This window comes from Lissotriton helveticus, chromosome 6, assembly GCF_964261635.1.
Source record: "Lissotriton helveticus chromosome 6, aLisHel1.1, whole genome shotgun sequence".
Taxonomy (NCBI): domain Eukaryota; kingdom Metazoa; phylum Chordata; class Amphibia; order Caudata; family Salamandridae; genus Lissotriton; species Lissotriton helveticus.
In genome coordinates this window covers 13,468,862-13,484,304 of record NC_136067.1, presented here as the reverse complement: position 1 = coordinate 13,484,304, position 15,443 = coordinate 13,468,862, and the positions used below count along the sequence as shown (strand labels likewise).

The 15,443-nt window shown below is 46.0% G+C and overlaps 1 protein-coding gene across 2 annotated transcripts in view; it reads right to left on the bottom strand.

The window, feature by feature from the left end:
• Positions 1-15,443, bottom strand: part of LOC144762138 (solute carrier family 22 member 7-like) — a 628,845-nt gene that overhangs the window by 179,416 nt on the left and 433,986 nt on the right. For both annotated transcript variants that reach the window (XM_078647284.1, XM_078647285.1), the window contains exon 2: positions 6,843-7,429. In XM_078647284.1, coding sequence (XP_078503410.1) covers positions 6,843-7,429 — 587 coding nt within the window. The remainder of the gene's footprint in view (positions 1-6,842; positions 7,430-15,443) is intronic.

Below are 15,443 nucleotides of genomic sequence, written 5' to 3'. Positions count from 1 at the left end.
TGTGATCATAATTGCTCATGCGACAGTAATATTTCCCCAGACATCATAATGGTAAGGCGCGTTGGTTGGCTTGGGAGAACTGAAAAGAGAGCCACGGGGGATTGTGTTATTGTCAACTTTAACAACCCTCTTGCTGTCCCCCGAATGTTATGGGATGGGTCGGATATGAAGAAAGAGGAAGGCAACATTAGGGCAGTCCCTTTGGGATTTTTCTATCCTCTCCCTAGTTGGCCAGCCACAGAGACAAAAACCTACCCGCAGTATTCGAAGGGAGGACGAGGTTGGCAGCCATGCAACACCATAAAAAGGGTTCCTCTAGTGACGGGGGGCAGTTCAGGAACAATTCCCTTAAATAAACCACATAACACCCAGGTCACTCCGATGGAGGACTCCCTTGTTTTAGCAAATAGGTTTTCCCCATTATCCCGTCTAAACGAGAATGATTGACTAGGGACATTTCACACAACCCCACAACAACAACCCTATGAGCCAGATACCATCACAAAGGCAGACCCCAACTTTAGGCTACTGAGTTGGAATATTGCAGGGCTAAGGTCGAAAAGGGGAGACCAAAATTGGCTAAAACTCATTAGTGCTAATGATGTTATAGCATTGCAAGGGACTTGGGACCAGTATAATAACTTTTGGGTGGATGGTTTTAAATCTTACTTCCAGCCTGCACGCCCATCCGCTTCGGGTAGAGCTAAGGGAGGATTGTTGTTCCTCCTTTCAGTGAGTCTGAAGGGGGTAGTAAAGACTTTAGATTCTGTCTCTCCTAACTGTCTAATAGTTGAGATCACCTCGGAGACTAATGAGAAAAATGTGTTAATTAATTTCTATAATTCCGGGGAGAGTGAGCATTGTAATGAACACTTGTGTTTTTTAGCCCAGTTTATTGAAAATTATAAAGCTCAACAAACCACTTTTATCGATATTATTCTCCTGGGAGATTTTAACCCCTTCGCTGCGGCGGCAATTCCGCCGCAGCGCTAGGGGGGCCGAGGGGCGCTCGAATGCTTGTGACGGAGCTGCCCCGTCACGAGCCTTTGTTGAGCTGTGCTTATGACTGAGCGGTTCCGTCATGGCCCCGCCCGCTCAATGGAACGTCCAGCACAGGCGCGGAATTCGCGCCGCGCAGGCGCGCTGAGCGGGCGATGACGGAACCGCTCCGTCATGAGCACAGCTCAACCGAGGCTCATGACGGAGCGGCTCCGTCATGAGCATGGAAGGAGTTAATATTCATCCTTGCAATTTCAACTGCCAAATTAATGAATTCCATGGCCCTTCTTTTGCGTCACCTTCACATTTTGAACATACCCAGAAGGGAGTGGTTCTTGAGGACCTCTTATCATGTGCCGATCTTTATGAGCCAAGTTTCTTTGATAGAAGCGAGAGGGTAGTAACTTTTAAATCTAGGGAAAGTGAATCGATTATCGATTATATCTTCCTATCTACTGCCCTGCTAGGACATGTAATCTTTTACAATGCAGTTAGTTCCCCGTTTAGTGACCATAATTCGGTCAACCTGATGTTGGATGCAGGATTTTCCCATGCTGATCCTGTAAACAACACCAGGGGTCCAATAAGCATGATCATTAGTGACCAAGGGAGGAGGTTGAAATGGGCAAAAATTGTCCCAGAGCAGTTTTTAGACAATCTTTGCGCAAAGATGAGTGAATATGTTGGGAAATGTGCTGATGGCACCACTCCGGTGGGAGAAACCATCTTAGCTTTTGAAGCAATCTGTAATCAGGTTGCTATTGATCTAACTGTTACTGCTAGACCTACGCTTAAACCAGGGAAAAGATGGTTCGAGGCGAAATGCTCCAGGGCACATCGAAATCTAATGAAATCGCTGAAGGTTTTACCGAGGGATAAAGTCCTTATAGCTAGATGTAGAAAGGAATACCAATTAAGTATGCAACTGCGTAAAAATGAAATTAAATCAGATGCATGGGACAGATTGATGTCAAACGTAGTTTTAAAGGGTAGCTCTAAGTTTTGAGCTATTGTTAACAGTCCACTGTTAACAGGTGAGGATAATGAAAAGCTCGAAACTAATATCCCAGAGGAAGAATGGGTGAAACACTTTGAAATCATATACGCGAGCAATGAGGTGTTCGACCCTTTTATACCACCTGTTGGCATTTCACCTAAATCTAATTTAGTGTTTATAGAGGCGGATGTGGAAAGAGCAATAAAGGACTCCGCTATTAACAAGTCGCCAGGTCCAGATGGTGTCCCTGTCGATCTATATAAGGGAAATGTCAAACTTTGGGCTATAATTTTAACAAATGTTTTTAATTCTACTGTTTCTCATGGGTTTCCTGCCTCATGGTCCCACTCTATCATCATTCCTGTCTTCAAAAAAGGAGAGCTAGGGGACCCGAGATGCTACAGACCTATTTCCCTTATAGATTCCTCTGTCAAAATCCTAGGAAAAGTCATTTTAACCAAGGTGTCTGAGTGGGTCACAGAAAAAAATATCCTAGCAGAATCCCAATATGGATTTAGACCGGGTAGAAGCACGGTGGATCAGTGCCTTAACCTGTATTTATTAATAAATAAATATACAGTAGCCACTAAGGGGTCAATTTACTTGGGCTTCACGGACCTGTCCACAGCTTTCGATCTGGTTAACAGATCGAAGCTGTGGACCATTTTAGTGGACATGGGGATTGACCCCAGCTTGGTATTTTTTATGGCAGATCTCCATCGGGATCTATCCGTGACCGTTAGGATGACACAGGAAGGAACTTGCACAAGGCACTTTAAATCGGGGAGAGGGGTAAGATAAGGGTGCATCCTGGCCCCTCTACTCTTTACATTATATATTAATGCTTTAGAGAAATCCCTGGTATCTGCTACTTTGGACGTTCCGCGTATAGGGAGCAGTACCATCCCAGTTCTCCTATACGCGGACGACAACGTCCTATTAGCATGTACCTCGATAGGTTTACAGAAGCTATTGCACTCTTTTGGGGAATTTATGACCTCACAGTATTTGGTAGTTATACTACCAAATCTCATATTATGTCTATGGGGCCCGCAAGAGCAAAGTGAAAACTTTTTATTCCAAAGGGGTTGAGATCCAACGAGTGAAGGCCTTTACGTACCTAGGGGTTTTGTTTGATGACAGCTGTACATGGACGCCCCAGAGGTTAGCAAAAAGGAATGCCCTAGTGCGAGCGTGATCAGCCCTGCTAAGTTTCATACAGCGATTAGGGGGTAGACCTTTTGAGGCAATACTTGCAATTTATAAAGCAAAATATCTTGCATTAACATTATACGGTGCTGCTATCTGGGGATATAAACCCGCGGAAGATGTGCAAAGGGCCGAAAATAAATTGTTTTGTGCCTTTTATCTATTCCTCAATCCACTCCAACATTTGCTGTTCACCAGGAGCTAGGAATGGGGTTTGTTTGTGATCTGATTAGCATGGTCAATCCAACTTGAAGTATCCATCATCTCTTTGAGTACAACACATGGCTCCCCTTATTTGCTGGTTAAAAACTTGGCTTAATCCCGAGTTAACGCTAAATCGTCGTATTTTAAAAGACTGTATTAACTTAGATGGGGGAAATGAAATACAGTGGCTTTCGTACGTTAAAGCAATGTTTTCAATCCTGGGGCGACCAGAAATTTATGAAACCCCTGAAGGCATTGTTAAAGGAGATATAAAATGGGTTAAAAAGCATTTTCTATCTCTAAGGCTCAGGAACGAGAGGCTGAGGAACTACAAAAGCCTACGGTGAGAGTCCATTTCCTATTAGTCACCTCTCCATCTATTGAACCGTATTTAAAGGTAGTTACAAGACCATACCACCGTTGGTTGTTAACTAGATTTCGGTTCAATCAGATACAACTTTTATTGGTAATATTTCAGGGATGGACTATACCCGAAAAGGCAGCATTCTGTGACTGTGATAATTGCTCAATTCAAGATACTACGCACTTTATGTTTTTTTGCAAACATTACTCTGATAACAGGAAAACGTTTATAATCCCACTTTTAAGAGGTTCGGGGTTCCTACAGGTTAAACCTGCCTTAATGTATTTGCAATTACTGGACAACACATGGAATATCTTTAATATTGCTAGTTATCTTGTAGCAGCCGTAAGATCAAAGAAATTAAGAGGCATGAGTATAATCGAACAATGATTTTTATTGTGTATCCCCGTACCTGTATACTTAAGAGATTTGTAAATGACCTTCATAAGGATTTTCCCACGATTTTTAATTCTGCCCATAGTTCTAATATTGTATTTATTGAATGTGATTTATATGTGTACTTTTATGATTTTAACTAATCGAATGAAGTGGTATAGACCTGACCAACGCTTTGAGGCAGGAATGGAACGTCCAAATGGGAATAGATGGATTCTACCAGACAGTTTTGGTTTGCCCGTGGTCCAAATGATACATGGACCAGCGCATATTAGAGCAGATGGTATAGTAAACATAATTTCAAGAATATGAAAAATCAATACAGTCAGAAAGCTGGCTATACATTTTGCATGCAGATGGATTTAATCCAAATGTCTCCAAGCAATGTGAAGCGTTATGTGCTGGTTGTGATATGCAGTTTTAGCAATTAACTTGTTGCATTTCCTTTAAAAGATAATACACCTTAGAGTACGGCAAAGGAATTGTTGAAGGAATATCTCCCAAGGTTTGGCTTGCTCCAGAGCATTTGGAGTGACAATGGAGTACATTTTTCAAATACAATAATAGATTTGGTGTGTAAAGGTTTAGGTATAAGGCAGAAATTACATTCAGTTTATCATCCTACAGCTGCAAGATTGATTGAGAGGTGTAACGGAACACTGAAGAACTAGTTGTCAAAAATATGTCCATCTAGTGAACTGAGTTGAGTGGATGCCTTGCCCTTAGCCTTGTTCTCCATGAGAACGACAGTAACAACAAAGAATACATTATCGTCCTATGAATTAGTGATGGTTTGGCCGGCCAATATCCACGTTATTTATAGGAGTTCTAATGAACTTGCATCATCGCTGTCGGATTCATCCAAGGTTACCTCCCTATCAACCCCAGGTGAGAGATATATGGTTAGGCAAGTTCTGCAACCCACACCTACTGGATGCCAGGTCACAGGTAGGTTCGCTCTTAACCTAAAGACAAACACGCACCCAGGGAAAACCCTGATCAATCTCACAGATGGATAGTTGCACCACAAACAGGTCTGAGGAAATTGGCCCCGATAAAACCACTTTGGCCAAGGGCTTGCATTCCCAAAATACCACAAAGCTAGAAACACTCAACCAATCAGGACACCACATGCACAGCACACGTAGCGATCATGCGCTCCTCATGCCAGACATTGGGAAACATCCACACTTGCCGACACTAGCTCTCCCCGAGGTCAAGTGCCATTTGTGTCCTTATTAGATACCCACATTAGTTGATTTATGACTGAGATGCTTTTTTGGAATGAAGAAAATTGCTTTATTGTACCTCATGAACTATATGTAAAAGCAGCCATAACGTTCTACACAATAGACTCTGAGCAGACACACTGGGCCCGATTCACAGAACTAACTTAAGACAAAATCCTAAACTTACTACCATTTGGTATTCACAGAAGACACTTACTCATTTTTGTATTCACAGAAGTTAGGAGTTCTAACTTTACTACTCCTAAACTGAGAAAAATCCTAACTTTAAGACTTTCGCTATTCACAGAAGGCATTTAGGAGTCCTAAAGTTAGGACTCCTAACTTCTGTGAATACCGAAATGAGTAAGTGCATTCTGTGAATACCAAAATGAGTAAGTGTCTTCTGTGAACACCAAAATGGTAGTAAGTTTAGAATTTTGTCTTAAGTAAATTTTGTGAATCGGGCCCACTCTGTCTAGGCTTTCCCGGCTGCAACATTTAATTAAACCAACTTGTTCCTGTTTTGCCAAACGCCTTTTGTCTTTTCATTTATTTAAGGTAAACTCATATCCGATCAACATAACTTCTAGCAATAATCCTTCTCTTTCAACTTTATGAACAGCACATTGATTGGAAACCACACATTTCTCACTCTGCAGCCACAGCTGTGAGCAGCACAGACTCAGTCACCACAAGTATTGTGGTGTCTCAATCCCTTTACATACTCTCACTCTGTAGAGCACAATCTGGTCTAGTGAGCAGTACTTCTAAACTTCTACACTCATTGGATCGAATTTATCTCATTGGAGCGAATCCTCACTCCTTTGACATGCTACTCATGCTTTGGAGCAGCCTAGCTCTCCAGGTGTGAGTTCTTTGAATGATAGTCTTGCTTATAAAATGTGAGTCTAACTCCTTGGTGCACAGCCTTGCTTACTGTGTTTGTTTCACTGCATTGGTGTGCGTTTTACTCCATGAAGTAAAGTCTATGTGTGTTGAATCATTGGGTGTGTGTTTTACCTGTTTGACCACTATCTCACTAATTAGGAGTGAGTTTGTTCGCTCTCTGCAGCTCAACTAGTACGACTTCCACTTCTTGGACTACTGTCTCACTCCTCACTGGGTATGGGACTTTCTCCTTGGATTACAGTCTCACCCATTGGGTGTAAGTTTCATGCCTTGTGGCAGTGTCACTCTTTGGGTATTAGTACACATCTTTGGGGCACAGTCTCAATCTTTGCCTGAATTCGTCGTTTGACGGGCTCTCATGCGCTGTCACACTTGTGGCCTAGTGACTCTGTATTCATTCTTAGGTTGTTGCTGTACTTTCACTTGTCTATTACAATTCATTGATTGTTCACAATTTGTAATCAATGGCTTTTTTCTATGTTCCCACCTCCCAACCTGATTATATAACAACAGTTGGCATCCAATTAGCTCTTACCTGGGTGGCCATCGTAGAGGTGAACTGGGAGTGGTCGTAGGTCCACCCATGCTGGCACCCCTGCAGGGAGGAAGCGTTGGGTGGTCCCCAGGTTGAGTCATTGGGTGGTTCCACTGTGGAGGTGTTGGGTGGTCTCCAGGAGGAGGTGTTGGGTGGTCCCCAGGTAGATTTACTGGGTGGTCCCCAGGAGGAGGTGTTGGGTGGTCCCCAGATGGAGTCACTGAGAGGTCTCCAGGTGGAGGTGTTGGGTGGTCCCCCTGTGTAGTTCTTGGGTCTTCTCCAGGTGTAGTTCTCCAGCAGGTGCCACTGAGGCTCTCTGTACATCTTGCAGGAGCTGAAGGTCCCATCAGGCTCCATGGGAATGCTGATGACCAGCAGCTCTTCCTCTGTGAGGTTCCCAAATCCATCCTGTCCCTGGAGGGCACAGTGGTGAGGAGGCACCGCTGCCAGGAAGTTGTCCACCAAGAAGTGTAGGGGAAGGGTGATCCGGGGAATGCCTATGAGGAATAAAATGAAGATCTGGAACCTTCCAAAGCCCCCAGCCTCGAGGAGGAGGTCTTCGAACTTCATCCCAAGGAGCACATTCGCTGCAAGGAAGAGGAAGGGAAAAGAAAGCAGGAGGAACGTCATCCAAAACAGCACTTCCATTGTTGGACAGAAGGTAGAAGGAAGAAATGTGTCTATGGGAGCGAATGGTGAAAGGTCACAGACAGAGAAGAGAGGCTGATGCTGGGTGTGGATCAATCAATAATGTGGGAGGGTTAGGTGTCAAGGTTTCCCAACAAAAACAAAATGTACCCAATTAAAAAGAATGCGGTGAGCTGGGGCCCCTAGCGGTGATAATGAACCCATTGGAGATACCAACCTCTCTCATTCTAAGGTATGGAGCTGATTAGAACCTAGAGAAACCTTTGGCAATTCTTGGCAAAACTAAACTAAACTATAGCTAAAATAGCACCTACTTCTTCCCTCGCACTAGACTTAGGTTAGGTACACTGGGGTAGGATTATTTTAGAAGCACCAGTTGAGTATTTTAGACTATATTATTTATGTATGTTTTTTTAGGTCTCGCCTACGCAGCGTGCATGCGCCCCGTAGGAAAGAGACCTTTAGCCATCAGTTCCCTTTTTCGTGCAAAAATGTGCACCCGTTCCAATGCCTTCAATGGCAACGTGTGCACATTTGGCGATTCCCTTGCGGGAGCGAGCAGCTGGCGCCATATGTTATTAATTAACGTGCCTTGCCGGTCGCCCCCACAAGGGAATTGCGCATGCCCCCTCCTATCTCCCTCTCACCCCTGCTGCCACGCGTGTGCGCTTGTTGTTGCTTGTTAAAGATAGGTTTGGTAAATTATTTATTTACTTACACTAGATGAAGGCAGATAGTTAAATTATCATAATTCTGCAATGTATATATATATACTTCTGGAGCCGTCCTTGGTTGTGGGTGCCTTTCTGCATGGTCCTGGGTCATCTTATCATCGACCATAGTCCCTGTGAATGTATGTTTTTGTTTTTATGGGGTGCATAATGCTCATTCTGTTCAATTACATATTTAGTGATGAGGTATAGATACTTGTAAATCGCTCTGACAGTAGTGTTGGGAATCGCAGTACTTAGGAAGCGGAGGTAAAAGCATAAGTGTGTTTTGAGTTGATATAATTGTTGGATGTTGTGATGTTGCCAGTTAAGTGACAATGGTACTGTATTGATTGTGAGAGTGTAGAATACTCCAAAGTAAGAGTATACACCATGCATTTGGAATGTTCACATATGCAAAGGTTCGTGAGGAAGGCAGAAAGAGAATCCATCAGTACAACGTGTTTTGTTGGTCTTTTCTCAGGAGGTTCAGGTTGAGCTGTCTCTTTGCCACCTACTTAGCATTGCTACCCTGCTGTGCACAAGGGGGTGCAGGCAGGTTGTCTGACATGTGTTATTATTGTGGGTGCCAGTACGTGTGTGGAATGTGTTGTACTATTGGATTTGGGTTGCACTAATCTGACAAACATATGGTTTGGTGTAATTTTTGAGTGTACAGGAATGTCTGTTTTTAATCATCTCAGATGAGATTGAGTTGTGCACGTGCAACCAGTCTGATGTAGCATCCACACGGGGTGTATTACGTTAAATAATATGTGTATTACTTTACAAGTGATTAACAGCAACTGATTCTAGGAATGAAGCACAGAGATGAAATCTGAAAAGTTGCAAAAAACGTTATCTGTGTCTATGGAGGCACTTCTAAGTTGGCAGAGCTTAGCAAAATATGGAGTTGAAATGTGACCAAGTTATACATTCCCTTGCAATCTGTATCTAATTGAATTGCATTGCCACTTGCCGTCCTGCAGCTAGTGGGAAGTCCTCCTGAGCGAGCTGAAGGAAAACCAACATAATAACAAGCATTGGCATAGCCAATAGGTCTCGCTTTTGGGACCTTATAAGTATTTAGTTATGCAGCACAATATCCTTGGTGCAACAACATTAACTGTTGCACGGCTAAACACTTAGAAGGCCCCAAAGGCGAGACCTATTGGCTATGCCAATACTTGTTATATAGGTCATAGCAACAGACCATGCTATTACAGTATTATTTTATATTACTGTTTACGCTGTACGTATTATACTTCGCATTCTGTCTTACGATTGTAGCAGTTCATATCTCTTGCATGAGAAAGAAGACTGTTCAATAAACCCATTTTATTGAAATGCCCGTCTCCCTATTTCTGTGCAACTCTGTAGAAACGAAGCATGCACGACCCACTGAGTGAAACGGTTATCTATTGCTTCCACGACTCTGAAGATATTGTTCCGACTCTAAGGGAAACAAAGTTGTCATGTTTATGCTGTTGTCAGAAACAAATCCCTTCTTGTTCATTCGAGAAAGTTACTAGTGACCTCTGAGTTATCTGGCACACACAAGTAATTAAGTTTAGTATACTCGATAGAGACATACTGACCTCAGTCCTATGTCAAAACTATAGTGTATATTATTCCAATGTGCAGAGCCTATTAGGGATATAGGAACTACACTACACTACTGTCACACTGCAGAGACGGATGCGTGACAACCCACAGAGAGCCTAAGAAACCTACTGTCACACTGCAGAGACAGACGGGTGACACCCCACCCAGAACGTAAGTAACCTACTGTTACACTGCAGAGACAGAAGGTTGACAGCCCACCCAGAGCATAAGGGACCTACTGTCACACTGAAGTGACAGAAGGATGACAACCCGCCCAAAGCCTAAGAGACCCACTGTCACACTGCAGGGACAAAAGGGGGACAACCCAACCAAAGCCTAAGAGACCCACTGTCACACTGAAGAGACAGAAGGGGGACAGCCCACCCATAGCCCAAGGGACCCACCGTCAAACTGTAGACACAGACAAATGACACCCCAACCGGAGGCCCAAGGGGCCTACCATGACACTGCTGAGACAGATGGGTGACAACCCATTTGGAACTCAAGGGGCTCACTGTCACACTGCATAGACAGAAGGGCAACAGCCCACCCAGAGCCTAAGAGACCCACTGTCACACTGCAGAGACAGAAGGGTGATAACCCGCCCAGAGCCTGAGAGACCTACCGTCACGCTGCAGAGATAGAGGGGTGACAATCCTCCCAGACCCCAAGGGACCTACTGTCACTCTGCCGAGGCACATGGGTGACAACCCACCCAGAGTTTAGGAGTCCCACTGTCACACTGCAGAGACAGAAGGGTGACAACCGACCCGGAGCGCTAGGGACCTACCGTCACACTGCAGAGACAGAAAGGTGACACCCCCCCAGACCCCAAGAGTCCTACTGTCACACCTCAGAGACAGAAGAGTGACAGCCCACCCAGATTCTAAGAGACCTACGGTCACACCCAGAGCCTAAGAGACCACTGTCACACTGCAGAGACAGATGGGTGACAACCCACCCGGAGCCCAAGGGACCTACTGTCACACTGCAAAGACAGACGGGTGACAACCCACCCGGAGCCCAAGGGACCCACCGTCAAGCTGCAGCAACAGAAGGGTGACACCCCACCCAGACCCCAAGAGTCCTACTGTCACACCTCAGAGACAGAAGAGTGACAGCCCACCCAGACCCCAAGAGTCCTACTGTCACTCCTCAGAGACAGAAGAGTGACAGCCCACCCAGACCCCAAGAGTCCTACTGTCACTCCTCAGAGACAGAAGAGTGACACCCCACCCAGACCCCAAGAGTCCTACTGTCACACCTCAGAGACAGATGGGTGACAACCCACCCGGAGCCCAAGAGACCTACTGTCACACTGCAGAGACAGATGGGTGACACCCCACCCAGACCCCAAGAGTCCTACTGTCAGACCTCAGAGACAGAAGAGTGACAGCCCACCCAGAGCCTAAGAGACCTACTGTCACACTGCAGAGACAGATGGGTGACAACCCACCCAGGGCCTAAGAGACCCACTGTCACACTGCAGCAACAGAAGGGTGACACCCCACCCAGACCCCAAGAGTCCTACTGTCACACCTCAGAGACAGAAGAGTGACAGCCCACCCAGACCCCAAGAGTCCTACTGTCACTCCTCAGAGACAGAAGAGTGACAGCCCACCCAGACCCCAAGAGTCCTACTGTCACTCCTCAGAGACAGAAGAGTGACACCCCACCCAGACCCCAAGAGTCCTACTGTCACACCTCAGAGACAGATGGGTGACAACCCACCCGGAGCCCAAGGGACCTACTGTCACACTGCCAAAGACAGACGGGTGACAACCCACCCGGAGCCCAAGGGACCCACTGTCACACCTCAGAGTCAGACGGGTGACAGCCAACCCAGAGCCTAAGAGACCCACTGTTACACTGCTGAGACAGACGAGTGATACCCCACCCAGAGTCCAAGCGACCTACTGTCACACCTCGGAGACAGATGGGTGACACCCCACCCAGAGCCTAAGAGACCCACTGTCACACTGCAGAGACAGAAGAGTGACAGCCCACCCAGACCCCAAGAGTCCTACTGTCACTCCTCAGAGACAGAAGAGTGACAGCCCACCCAGACCCCAAGAGTCCTACTGTCACTCCTCCGAGACAGAAGAGTGACAGCCCACCCAGAGCCTAAGAGACCTACTGTCACACTGCAGAGACAGATGGGTGACACCCCACCCAGACCCCAAGAGTCCTACTGTCAGACCTCAGAGACAGAAGAGTGACAGCCCACCCAGAGCCTAAGAGACCTACTGTCACACTGCAGAGACAGATGGGTGACAACCCACCCAGGGCCTAAGAGACCCACTGTCACACTGCAGCAACAGAAGGGTGACACCCCACCCAGACCCCAAGAGTCCTACTGTCACACCTCAGAGACAGAAGAGTGACAGCCCACCCAGACCCCAAGAGTCCTACTGTCACTCCTCAGAGACAGAAGAGTGACAGCCCACCCAGACCCCAAGAGTCCTACTGTCACTCCTCAGAGACAGAAGAGTGACACCCCACCCAGACCCCAAGAGTCCTACTGTCACACCTCAGAGACAGATGGGTGACAACCCACCCGGAGCCCAAGGGACCCACTGTCACACCTCAGAGTCAGACGGGTGACAGCCAACCCAGATCCTAAGAGACCCACTGTTACACTGCTGAGACAGACGAGTGATACCCCACCCAGAGTCCAAGCGACCTACTGTCACACCTCGGAGACAGATGGGTGACACCCCACCCAGAGCCTAAGAGACCCACTGTCACACTGCAGAGACAGAAGAGTGACAGCCCACCCAGACCCCAAGAGTCCTACTGTCACTCCTCAGAGACAGAAGAGTGACAGCCCACCCAGACCCCAAGAGTCCTACTGTCACTCCTCAGAGACAGAAGAGTGACAGCCCACCCAGAGCCTAAGAGACCTACTGTCACACTGCAGAGACAGATGGGTGACACCCCACCCAGACCCCAAGAGTCCTACTGTCACACCTCAGAGACAGAAGAGTGACAGCCCACCCAGAGCCTAAGAGACCTACGGTCACACCCAGAGCCTAAGAGCCCACTGTCACACTGCAGAGACAGATGGGTGACAACCCACCCGGAGCCCAAGGGACCTACTGTCACACTGCAAAGACAGACGGGTGACAACCCACCCGGAGCCCAAGGGACCCACTGTCACACCTCAGAGTCAGACGGGTGACAGCCAACCCAGAGCCTAAGAGACCCACTGTTACACTGCTGAGACAGACAAGTGATACCCCACCCAGAGTCCAAGCGACCTACTGTCACACCTCGGAGACAGATGGGTGACACCCCACCCAGAGTCTAAGAGACCCATGTCACACCCAGAGCCTAAGAGACCCACTGTCACACTGCAGAGACAGAAGAGTGACAGCCCACCCAGACCCCAAGAGTCCTACTGTCACACCTCAGAGACAGAAGAGTGACAGCCCACCCAGAGCCTAAGAGACCTACTGTCACACTGCAGAGACAGATGGGTGACACCCCACCCAGACCCCAAGAGTCCTACTGTCACACCTCAGAGACAGAAGAGTGACAGCCCACCCAGAGCCTAAGAGACCTACTGTCACACTGCAGAGACAGATGGGTGACACCCCACCCAGACCCCAAGAGTCCTACTGTCACACCTCAGAGACAGAAGTGTGACAGCCCACCCAGAGCCTAAGAGACCCACTGTTACACTGCTGAGACAGACGGGTGACAACCCGCCCAGACCCCAAGAGTCCTACTGTCACTCCTCAGAGACAGAAGGGCAACAGCAAACCTAGAGCCGAAGAGACCCACTGTCACACTGCAGAGACAGATGTGTGACACCCCATCCAGACCCCATAGGACCCACTGTCACACGGCAGAGACAGATGGGCGACAACCCCCCCAGAGCCCAAGGTTGGCCAGTGCTTCTATCAGATCATTATGTTCGTCCACCACTCACTGCTCTCCTCTTCTGCACGTACCTCTCTTCATCTTCACACCGCCTCACTGCTCTCTCCTTCTGCATTTACCTCTCTTCATCTTCACACCCCGCCCCCCCCACACAACCCACCAGCTCAGATGTAAGCACTTCATTTTATTTTGGTTTTCCAATGTCAATATTTTGACAGCTGTTTACCTCCTTCACACACTTGGCCATGAAATAACAATTACATTTGGCTCATATGTGTCCATCAATCCTTGTGCTCCGCAGAGTAGTCAAAGGGCCAGTGGCGTAACGAAACTTAAGGGGGGTCCCCTGGAAGGGCCCGGCTCTGGATTTATTCAGGTGCTCTCGAGCACAGAACTGTGGCTCGGGACCCCCCCCGAACCGTGGGGGCTGCCGGGGACTGTGTTACGCCACTGCAAAGGGCCCAATTCACAACTGTAAAGTTAGACCAAAAGTCTAACTTTAGATCTGAAGTCTCACTTTATACCTGAAGTCTAAGTTTATACCTGAAGTCTGAGGGCCCGATTCACAAAGGCAACCTTACACTTTTGTGTAAGGTTTCTACTTTTCGGTATTCACAAAAGTAAACTTAAACCAAAAGTCTAACTTTACTACTTTTCGGTATTCACAAAGATAAACTTAGACCAAAAGTCTAACTTTACTACTTTTCGGTATTCACAAAGATAAACTTAGACCAAGAGTCTAACTTTACTACTTTTCGGTATTCACAAAGGTAAACTTAGACCAAAAGTCTAACTTTACTACTTTTCAGTATTCAAAAAGGTAAACTTAGACCAAGAGTCTAACTTTACTACTTTTCGATATTCACAAAGGTAAACTTAAACCAAAAGTCTAACTGTACTACTTTTCGGTATTCACAAAGATAAACTTAGACCAAAAGTCTAACTTTACTACTTTTCAGTATTCACAAAGATAAACTTAGACCAATAGTCTAACTTTACTACTTTTCGGTATTCAAAAAGGTAAACTTAGACCAAGAGTCTAACTTTACTACTTTTCCGTATTCACAAAGATAAACTTAGACCAATAGTCTAACTTTACTACTTTTCCGTATTCAAAAAGATAAACTTAGACCAAAAGTCTAACTTTACTACTTTTCGGTATTCACAAAGATAAACTTAGACCAAAAGTCTAACTTTACTACTTTTCGGTATTCACAAAGATAAACTTAGACCAAGAGTCTAACTTTACTACTTTTCGGTATTCACAAAGGTAAACTTAGACCAAGAGTCTAACTTTACTACTTTCCGGTATTCACAAAGGTAAACTTAGAGCAAGAGTCTAACTTTACTACTTTTCGGTATTCACAAAGGTAAACTTAGAGCAAGAGTCTAACTTTACTACTTTCCGGTATTCACAAAGGTAAACTTAGAGCAAGAGTCTAACTTTACTACTTTCCGGTATTCACAAAGGTAATCTTAGACCAAGAGTCTAACTTTACTACTTTCCGGTATTCACAAAGGTAAACTTAGACCAAGAGTCTAACTTTACTACTTTTCTGTATTCACAAAGGTAAACTTAGACTTTTGTCCTAAGAAGTAATCCAGAAGCCTGGAGTAAACTTCTTGAATCTCTATATAAAACTGGTCAAATACCAAAATCGTGGACCGGGGGCATTGTCATCCTCCTTTTGAAGAAGGGCTCAAGACTTTCTTTGAGCAATTACAGGCAGATAGCTCTGTTGGACGCAACTGG